The 11,332-nt window shown below is 39.0% G+C and overlaps 1 protein-coding gene across 1 annotated transcript; it reads right to left on the reverse strand.

Annotated features, from left to right (window-relative positions):
• Positions 1-5,814: 5,814 nt before the first annotated feature.
• Positions 5,815-10,963, reverse strand: LOC134801638 (uncharacterized). Its single transcript, XM_063774256.1, has 3 exons — positions 9,739-10,963; positions 5,929-9,655; positions 5,815-5,846 (listed from the first exon to the last, which is right to left on the reverse strand). The coding sequence occupies exons 2-3, from the start codon at positions 9,506-9,508 to the stop codon at positions 5,815-5,817; spliced, it is 3,612 nt and encodes a 1,203-aa protein (XP_063630326.1). The 5' UTR covers positions 9,509-9,655; positions 9,739-10,963.
• Between the last annotated feature and the right edge of the window lie 369 nt (positions 10,964-11,332).

Consider the following 11,332-nt stretch of genomic DNA (forward strand, 5'->3'; position numbering starts at 1 on the left):
AGTTGAAATTAACGGCCCGATTCGAACTTTAATAGATCTAGAAACGATATGGATTAGATGTGTCAGTATCAAAAGTGAAGTTTTTGTTTGAAGAAACTTCACTTTTGACACTGACATATCTAATCCATATCGTTTCTAGATCTATTAATTGACGTATCTTAAACTTCGAATCGGGCAGTATGCCTTTAAACAGCGTAACAGCTACGCCGCGCGATATTGTAGCGGCGCTACGATTCTCGTAGCACTTGCTACGGTTTCGTAGACCCCTGGGGAATACAATTCCGTCTGTTTACCGCTTAGTACTTGAGTGTAACAATCTGCGTTTGTTTAATAACAAACATTAGATGTTGTTTTAACCGATTGTTAGAAGTGAGGTAATATTTTTGAATATATTTCTGTACGCGTATATTTTTATGGCGATAGTTTAATGGCGATTATATGTATAAGTTATTCTGACTCATTACAATAAAATTGTATAATAGCTTTAAAGTGATAATGAATAGATAATATTTTTGTTTTATTATATAAAATGACATAATAAATCACACGTTACAAACCCATTTACATATTGAATATTTTTTTTATATTTTAAAAACGCCCGCTATATCTTAAGACTTTCGAAATCACAATGAGTACGGTATCCCAACATTTAGCGCAGGAACTATTTTCAAAGCGTCGTACCAACTGACCCCCCAGAGTCAGGGCCGGATTAAGCATGCCGGGGCCCCTAGGCAGTGCGAGGCTCGGGGCCCCCTACAGTCAATTCAGCACACAGCATATTCAGTACAGGGAAATAAGTTTGCGTTTTTAATTTCAATCTTCAGGCGTCGGCCGAGCCGATCCAAATCGAACGATGTCTTATTCGCTCTTATTGCGTGGACATAAACTTTATTCTATTGGTTTTTGCGGATTCCGCGTCGCGTCAAGTGTGGGGAGAGCCCTTTAGGCTTAAGGCCAATTCCAAGTGGAATACCAAAGATGTGAGCTTCAGCGTCACTTTCCTATCTACCTAATGGCAAATTTTAAGCGAAGCTAAAGGCTAAGCTCAACTGGTGCCGCAAAGTTGATGATTTTCTCAATAGTTAATATTTTGCGAGACTGAACAGTGATTGTCCGACCATAAGACCAAACGCCGAGCCACATGATTAGAATCAACATAATAATAAAGAATTTCCATATGTTAAAATTACTTAAATTAAGTACTAGAGTTAGACCAAGATAAGCCTGCAACAATTTTGATAGCACTAGCAAAACGTCAAAACTTCTATTAACACTTGCACTGCGTATGCTATCAAAATCATTGCAGACTTTTCTTGGTCTAATTCTATTTATTCACCAGTCAAGCTTACATGTAGATACAGGGTCAATTAAAGAACCAAAAATAATCGCGAGCGCAGCGAGCGCGAAATTTTTTGTTAACAATATCGCAAATTATGAAAGCGTGTTAAAAGACCGGGTACTGATCTTCACCTGGGCCTAAAAGTCCGAAGTTCCCCAGTGAGGCGAGCTTCCATGCGAAGTCAAAGCCGTGCTTCATTAGGCTTCAGGATAAATAGATGAGTACAGACACGAACCAATGTCCATTGTATTAAAAAGCGAGACCGCAGGCCGAGCTTTGCGCAGCGAGGCCAAAGGCTAAGCTGAAGTAGAGATGTGGAACACAAACCAATGGTAAATTTAGGTAAAAAGCGAGGCTAAAGGTCGAGCATTCCTATGAAAAACTGGGGACACTTTCGTCTTCTTTCTTTTTCTTTGTTTTAATCAATAGTCTTCGTGATTCTGGGTCGAAATAACCCAAAAGTTGTTGGTTGTTCGAAAAAAGTGAACCATTTTTCCTGAAAACCCTTATTATTTACAACAGTACCGTAAACTGTAACATATTGCTTCAATTTTATTACAGTAGGTATTTCATTAATTTAAAGAATGGATCGAAAAAAAAAACAGTAACAAAGCATACTCATTATTATAAGAATAAAAAAATTACTCATGAATTTTGATAGTTATGTAAATATATCTACGCCGATGCATGCCGGCAGAATATGCTGACCTAACATCTTTTACTAACCAACATTGTATGTACCATATTCTTGGAAATAAAGTATTGAAATGAATTGAATTGACCCTATGGAACAAAATTTTATTTGGTGTGCTCTGAGCCGCGCCGGGGCCCCCTAGCCGAGGCGGGGCCCCTAGGCAGTTGCCTACTTTGACTTAGGGTTAATCCGGCCCTGCCCAGAGTCCACCATTATCATCATCATCGAGTTTAATTTATTACGTCAATAAATTTATACATTTAAAACGTAAACGTCGGCTGCCGCCGGAAAACATTTTTCCGGGATGTCCCGTGGGAAACACCCGTTTTTCCGGACATAAAGTTACCACAACGCTTTTACATTATTTAAGGGACATTATTTTTTTCTGATAACATAACCTTTTTATTCAATTTCAAGAGAAATACATGCTATTTAAAAAAAGCAGCGTTTTGTCCTAATGCAAATATTGAACTACATATTTTTCTTATAAGATCTTATCATTTCCATTTATTTAAAATTATTATGTATTTTATTCAACCAACCTACCAAAAGTAACCAGCTACAAGCAAATAAAGTCAACATTATTATTACAAATCATGTTAACAATATTATAATTGCAAAGGAGTTTATTATAATATTATGTTAATTGTAATCCTACATGTTTGTTAAGTAATATATTAAATTAATAATTATGCCGCGACTTATTCAACAAATTTCAAATTTCCCGGCAACTCGGCATAATCGGTTTATATCAAATTAGATACACGAATATTCATGACGCCTTAAGTAAAAGACTTAAGTAAAAACGAACACAATCACCGTTTTATAGTCTTTGAAATATTAATAAAGCTTCGAGGCCATTGACGTTTCCCGCGCATTTTAGAGCTGCATTTTTAAAACGACTAGACCACAGCTTTTCAAAGCATTCAGCCATAAAAAGTCATTCCAGGACTCAGTCAACATCAGGATGCCCGAATGTGATATGTAAATTAAATCTCTAATACAGTTTTTAAAGGTTCGAGCGTTATATAAGTCAGTTTAGACATTATCAGGTATTAGTAGGTTGTCATATACACAAGTAGGTCATACATCCACCTAGCAGGCCGGCCGAATCGCGCATCAGTTAAACCCAATCCACTAAGCATTCACCGCACACACACTGAATTAAAAAACAAAATTAAAAAAGTAACTCGGAGAATACAAGGACGGGGATATATGTGTGAAATTACGCTTTAAAATAATCGAAAAGCGCACGGTGGTCGCCGAGCGCGCCATGCGTGCCTCCACCTCGGCCGCCGCGTCGGTACTAACGTAGTAGACCTGGAAAGGCTTTAGCTGCCTCAACACTTCCCCGCGCCCCCCGCACACCCCTTTCAGCCCTCAGCCATGGCTACCATAGCAATCCCAAAACGCCACAACTCCTCGTGCATTCCCAATGTAAATTCAACTTAATGGGAACTGTTCGAAGGTTGTATTTAGATTGAGTGTAAAAATGATTTTTCAACGATAAGATTGTGTGCCGGAAAAGCGAATGCACGCCGATGCTAGCGCGGGCAAATGGGTCGTACAAATCAAAACTTACCAAACGATTCTCAACCCAATTATTAATTCATAAGATCGATTGTGCTCTCGTTTCGGCCGTGAGTGAAATACATACAAATGTGTGCAGCGTACACTAATGTCCGAATTCGATTATGTTACAATTGTTACATTAACTGGACGTAATGGTTCTTATGTAAGTTAAATTAAGGGGTATATTCGCGTGGAATTTTTTGAAAAGTGTGTTTGCTTTCCATAGCTCATATTAGCCGTGACAAAATCGATCGTAGGGAATCTAGAAAGCGTCTTAAGTAAGTTAATTTAAGGTTGGGTTTGCAGTGGCTTTAGTTGGTGAGAAAAATCGAAATTTAAAGCGTGGGGACAGTTATTAATGCGGACATAGATTTTGTTAAACGAGCTCCTTAAGGGTGCAGTGTCAGGGAGCAGTTTGTCAGAGAAGCTTAATATGCTCATCAGGGATGTGCAAAATTGATGCTATAAATACATTATTAGTAATAATAATAATGAAATCGGTAGTTACGAGATAACAAATCTACTTACTTAGGTTTTAATTGAGAACTATATAAATATTAATACCGTCATATTCATAAAACTTACTTAGATAGCATTAGTCAATGCTAGTTTTATTTGTTACGCATTTGTAAAAAAATATAAAAATGTGTCCCTTTTTATAAAATAACTACTACTATAACGAATACCAAACTGCATTTAACTAGTCTAAGTTCGATCCTCGTTTAAGGGATTTTAAGTATTTTAACTCTATCGCACAATTAAAATGGTTTTTCAGTTCTCCGGCTGGAAAGCGTCAACTTTACGGCCGGAGAGCTGAAAAGAATTTACCGCTTTCAGGTTCCGTCAAACAAAAAAAATATACACACCTCGGCCAGTAATAGGTAAGAAAGCCTCAGATCACATGTAATTGTCGGCCGAGGCGAAGCCGAAACGGATCTATATCTGATTCCCTAAAGTCTTTTCTCCTATTTTTGCATTCCCTAATATTGTTTGTCATAATGATCAGTTGTCCTAACACTCGTATACCCTAATTTTGGTTTCCCTATTATCGAATGGCCGATTTTTTTTGTCCTAATATGTTTTTCCCTAATGGCACTTTCCATCTTCTTCTTATTCTTCCTCGCGTTATCCCGACATTTTGCCACGGCTCATGGGAGCCTGGGGTCCGCTTGACAACTAAACCCAAGAATTGACGTAGGCACCAACCGTGACGCCAAGAGCAAAAACAAGGACAAAGTATAAATAACTTTGTCTTTCAATTATGGATATCAGTTCTTACTAGAATTTAAATTTACTATCAACCTAGGTTTGGCGTAAACATGTTGGCGGTAATAATTATAATTTCCAAGTCCTACCTGAACGTCCAGTCACCGCTTGGTGGTCTATATGTTCTGCTTCGCTACGATATGATCATTTTCTCACTGGTGCCTGAAGATTCTTTCCACCGCCTGTTGATAGATTGAAATATAAGCACTAAGTATAGACAAGGTTAACTCCAGGTTATAGCTTCAGTATAACACAACAATGAATCTAACATACATAGCACTTGGGATCCCATTTACCTGTACTCGTGTTCTATGATCAGAACTTTTACTGTGACAGTTATATCTTAACCCAGTCTAATACTTAGCTCCAGTTAATCAGCTTTTCAGGATCCAGGAATCAGGTTCTACACACTTTATTCACTTGCACAAACTTGTTCTTTCAGCGACCATCTTCTTTTTCATCGTATTACCTATGGCGCCAAATAGACTGTCATCGAAATGTTACCAGCTACAAATTTATAAGAATTAGTTCACACGACTTACCACAGGTTCGCGGTGATCCGCGATACTCCCGACATCAAAAGAAGTTTATAGAAGAGCTGCTAAGTGGCGTGTCCACTCAGCAATCTTCTCTCGGGCTCTTTGAGCTGCAATCCGCTCTGGTCTCGTCTCAGCAGGTAAGTCTCTCTGTTCCTGCTCTTGTGGAGTATCCTCCAACTCTTGTTGAACAGATTCCTCTTGCCTATCAGTAACTTCAGACTCTTTCGTAGACAATTCTGTACCCTGGACTGCCTCGGCCTGTCTTTGACTATGTACCTCATTTGGTACCTCCATGTTATCTTGCATCTCAGATCGATTATCCAGATCAAGACTATTTTCAGGTAGTATGTTATCTAATCTTATTTTAGAATGATCTGCAGGTAACGTAAGATCCATTCGTTCGACTACTGGAATTTCTGGCCCTGGAGATTCTCCGCTGCAGTCAGTTTCCAATGGGTATAGGTGGCCAATGGATCTGGTAAGCTCCATGTCACCAACTTTCACCTTTGCCACCCTACAATGCCCATCTCGACTCTTGATCAAGGTTGTTATCTTCCCCTCTTTCCAGTTTATCCTTTTCTTAGAGTCGTCGTAAATCTGAACCATATCCCCTACTTGTGGTAATTTATCAGAAGTGGATCTAGGCTGTTTGACGGAATATCTGTGCTTTTCCCTCAGACTTGTCAGGTATTGCTTTATAAACATATCCTTAAACTCCCCTAGAATCATGGTACCTCTTTTCCAGCTAGCAATGAGGTCTACTTTAGTGGCAGTGATCTTGCCCACGTTGTCTGTCTCCATCGGTTCTGGGACCACGCAATTACCTAATCTCAAGAAGTCCACTGGTCTCAGCACACGGTCCAAATCTGCGCCGACGTACGTCAAAGGTCTTGTGTTAATGACTCCCTCGATCTCTTTAATCACTGTAAGTAACTGGTTATCGTTCAGTAAATGTTTTTCTAATGTGCGCTTCATACAATGCTTGGCCAGGGCTACGAGCCGTTCGTAGACTCCCCCGTGCCATGGAGCCAATTGAGGGATAAACTTCCACTTAATGCTGTTTTTTACGCAATACGAGTTCGTCAAAAGTTCTGAAGTCAGCTTGAATTGAGGTGCATTGTCCGATAATACCATCTTTGGCTTTCCTCTGGAAGCTATGAAACGTCTCAACGCGAGCAGACATTCTTCAGCTGTTAAGTCTTTTACTATCTCCATGTGAACAGCTCTCACAGCAAGACACGTATATAAACATACCCAGCGTTTCTCTTTTCCTAGTTTTGTTGCAACCATTACTGGGCCGAAATAATCAAGACCTGTATAGGTATAAGGATCACTGTAATTCGCTCGCTCCACTGGTAAGGCCGGTGTAGGAGGAAGCCGGTAGGGTCCTCCGCCCTGTTTAATGCATTGATTGCAGGTTTTAAGTACCCTCTGTACTTGTGCCCTACCCTGTGGTATCCAGTATTTTTCACGGATGATATTCAAGGTATGTGGAACTCCCACATGGTAGTTTTCTTCGTGGGTCTCTCGGATAACCTTATCTGTGAAGCTAGATTTGGGCGGTAAAAGGATTGGGTGCTTCATATCATAGGACCAACGAGTATTTGACAGTCGTCCTCGACTTCTAAGCAATCCATCTACGTCTAGATACAGCCCTAAGTTTCGCGTCAAATGAGTTTCCTTTCCACTCACTTCTTCTGGGAAATGTTCCTTTTGTAGATTTATAATTTCTGTTACATGTGTCTTGTCTCCACTAATATCAGTCTCTACCTGGATAGCATGTTCCTGTTCTTGAGCTATCTGACCATCAAGATCCATATCGAGTTGAACATCAGGTATGTCCTTTTCACAATCCTCCACTGACATCTCTGGATCATTGATGATATCCAGGCCCTCCCCAGCAACAAGAAAGGCTTGTCGATCTTCAGATATTGTACTACTCGGCCAATGTACTGGTTCCTTGGACAGAAATTCAGGCCCCTTGAACCATAATCCCTTTTTACTCTCCCACAGCTCAGGCCGAGTAGCTAAATCAGCTGGGTTTCTATTTGTATCTACATAGCGAAATTCGAAGCCTTTGTTCTCCTTGATTTCGTTAACACGGCGAGTAATAAACGGAGATAGCAGTTTATTCGATTTGATCCAGCCGAGCACAACCTGACTATCAGTCCACAAATATTGTTTCTGTATGTGTAAGTCTATGTTTGCTTTGACATACTTCATTAGCCTGCTACCAATTAAATAAGCTAACAGTTCCAGCCGAGGTATTTTCAAATCTTTTTGATCCTCTAAGGGTGTTATGCGGGCCTTTGACATAAGGAATGCTATCTTATTTTCTCTCTCTCCGACTATACGTAGATATGTCACTGCAGCATACGCCTTCATCGAAGCATCTGTAAATGTATGAAGTTCATATTTTACCTTTGACTTTGGTGATACATTTCCTACATGTCGTGGTACTTCAATATCTCTAGTCAGTTTAAGGTTGTCTAATATTTTTGACCATTTATGAATGAGCTCTGTTGACAAGTTCGTATCCCATTTAATCTTCATCTCGCAGAGCTGTTGAAAGAATATTTTTGCAGGTAGTATAAGTGGTGAAGCGAATCCACATGGGTCATAAACCCTTGCTAATGTGCGTAAAACATCCCTTTTAGTAACCTTCTTCTCATGGCAATCTAAGGAGTTATCATTTAATTTCAGTTCCAAATTATCCTTTTCCACGTTCCACATAAGGCCTAGAACCTTTATTCGGTCTTTTTGTGGTGCTCTTAGTGGCTCAGGAATAGTTTCCAAAAAATGTTTATCATTTGACATCCATTCTCGAATATTCATGCCCAACTCTTTGAAGACTTTTCTGGTTTCTTCATATAACGTGGTAGCTTTGTTGTAGTCTTCAGCGCATGTCACAAGGTTGTCAACGTAACATCTGTCAGCAATGTTCTTAAGAAAGGTTTCATCTTGTGATAAATGATGTCGTATTGTGGCTGTTAAGAGAAACGGGCTCGAAATGATTCCAAACGGTACTCTACAAAATCTGTAATGAAGAATATTGTCCTCAGTGGGTTCTTTGGACAGATCTTTTACCCAGAGGAATCTCGTGACATCTCTATCTTCATCTTGGAGACCGACTTGAAGAAAGGCTTTCTCTATGTCCGCTGTTATTCCCACTTCACCACATCTGAACTTTAGAAGTAGGGCGGTTAGATCTTCTAACATTGATGGTCCTCGATACATACATTCATTTAGGCTCTTGTAATCTTTTACTTTAGCTGATGCGTCATAGACAATACGCCCCCTTTTTCCTTCTTGTTTCACTATATGACCAGGTAAGTAGTGAATAGGTGGGTTTACCTGATATATCGGTACTGTTTGGGGTTCTATAACTTCAATGACATTGGCTTCAAGTTGTTCAGACAGTATCCGATCATATTCTATTAATGTCTCGCTATCAGATCTCCTCAGTAGGCTTTTCAATCTTCCATAAGCCAGATTGTAATTGGTTGGTATCTCTGGAGGGAACTGAATCCAAGGCCACTTTACTTCATACCGTCCTTCTACATACTTGATGGTATCATTGAAGAATTTCACCGCTTCTTCTTCCCTAGTTGTCTTAGGAGAGTCCGTTATACCAATGCTTTCAAGTGCCCATAAGAACTTCATGTCGACATTTCTCAAAGGTAAGTCGGGTTCTGTAAAATATGGACAACTAGGTCCGTGGCATTGACAATATGTTACTATGGAAAGAGCATTGTCATAGTCATAAATGTTCCCATCTGTACTCCCTGTTAACATCCAACCAAAGTCGGTATCAATTAAATATAAATTCTCTCCAATATGTTGACGAGTCCCTCTAATAAAGGAGAAATAATAGTTGTTTCCGATCAGTACATTAATTTTGTCTCCCAATGAGTCATCATCAGCTATTATATCTACAGGTATCTTGTCAGGAAAGTTAAGTATCGGGATAGCATTAGTGATATGTGGGACTACATTTACTCTTATCCTCTTCTGTAAGCCACGTTTGGTCTCCAAGTAGATTTCCGCCGTAGGACTAATAATCTCCTTAGGTTTATTTGAACCAAATGTGTATACCATAAGCAAGTCTTCATTTTCTGGTGTAAAATTGATTGATTGAGCTAACTTAGATGTTATGTAGCTCCTTTGACTTCCACAGTCTAGTAAGATGCGGCATGACTGTGGAGTACCCCGTTCAGTCTTATTCCTTATTACTGCAGTTGCTGTCTGCAAACAAGAATAAAAACATACTGAGCTAAAGTTTATTGTGTTTTGATCAACAATTTTAAGACTTGAAGTTGTATTCTCACCTGCAGCTACCGCCTTAGGTATAGCAGACTTCAACTGTTTTGGGCAAAGCGCTCGATGATGTTTTCCTTTACAGTGATGACATCTAAATCTCATTCTGCAATTGTGTATAAAGTGTCCTTCTTTCAGGCATAAATAGCACCTTCTGCCTAGTCTCTGCTTTCTCTCTTTTAGCGTTGCATACTTAGTGCATTCGTCACTGTAATGTGAAGGGGTATTACAGAATCGGCAATTAATTCGAGGTTTCTTTCCATATTCTGGTTGAAGGTTGTCTCCCTTGAATGTTCGTTTTCTTGTGAAGTCACGATGAGATTTCTTCCTTTGGCCTTCACTAAAGGTATTATAAAATGGTTTTTTATTAATTTTGGAAATATTTTCTACCACTTGTAAGGTCCCTGTGGTACAACCTTCTACATCTGTTACAGTTTGTTTGGTTTTAAAGACTTCTTCCTTGTCTGCTAGCAGCTTTGAAAGTTGCATCCTTATCTCTTCTGTAGAGTCGTCTTTTATAACTCTTTTCAACTCGTAGACTATAGTTTCTGGAAATTTTTCGTATATTATTGTTCTAAAGAAACTGTGAGAAATATCTTCTCCTAAGGCATTTAAGACTCGAAGATGACGTTCAACTTCATTATATACTCTACGAGAATCTGTTATAACATCAGTAGCGGGTACTATTTTGTTCAGTGCTGCATAATGAGCGTCTTTAATATAGCTCTCTTTACCGTAGCGTTCCTTGAGTGTGGCAACCGCTATGTCATAATTCGCGTTTGTAGCTTGTAAGCCTTTGACTAAGTTTTTAGCCTCACCAGTTAAAGCCGCAGACAAATAAAGAAATTTATCAACCTTTGATAACTCTCGCTGGTCGATTTGAGACTTGAACTGGTCCCAAAAGGAGTGCCAGTTAAGTATGTCGCCATCATAAGTGGGTAAACTCAATACTGGAAGTTTTCCAGTTTTACATTTAGTGGATGAAGTGTCCTTGACCTTAGAATGTTCTATTTTAACCTTGAGCTCACTCAGGACCTCCTCCGCTTCCAATTGATATGTGGATATATTTGAAATATCATCTGCCGATGGATTATTGACGTATTTGAAGTAATTGTTTAAATCATTGGTTAATTTCAGTAATACGCTTTCTAATTTAGACGCGACTACCTCTGCGTTTAATACGTTTAGTACACTTATTTGTTTGGCCGAGGCAGTCAGTTCTAGGAGTCGGCCAGAAGTCGCTTTTACTATGGTTTCCCAAACTTGATCCATATTTAACTTGTTTGTAGATCTGTGAAAGACCATAAATATTGACCGTCGGTACAATTTATAACAATCTTATATCATTTTCACATGAAATCAAACGCAGTGAATAATGTTCAAAAACGAATTCACTATGCACTTACCATGAAAGTAACAACGCTGCGTTTTGCTTTAGCCAGATGATTCAACACAAAATATGTGTAGCTAGTAATAACCGAGTACCTTTTGCCACCTTTTACACTATATTTTCCTTTTTATAAACTTTTAGAACAACTTGAGACAAACTTCGACCGGTAAAAGAAAAATTTTCACTTTGACGTTTCGTTTCGAGACGAGAGTCGT

Source organism: Cydia splendana, chromosome 22 (genome assembly GCF_910591565.1).
Source record: "Cydia splendana chromosome 22, ilCydSple1.2, whole genome shotgun sequence".
In the NCBI taxonomy this organism is placed as follows: domain Eukaryota; kingdom Metazoa; phylum Arthropoda; class Insecta; order Lepidoptera; family Tortricidae; genus Cydia; species Cydia splendana.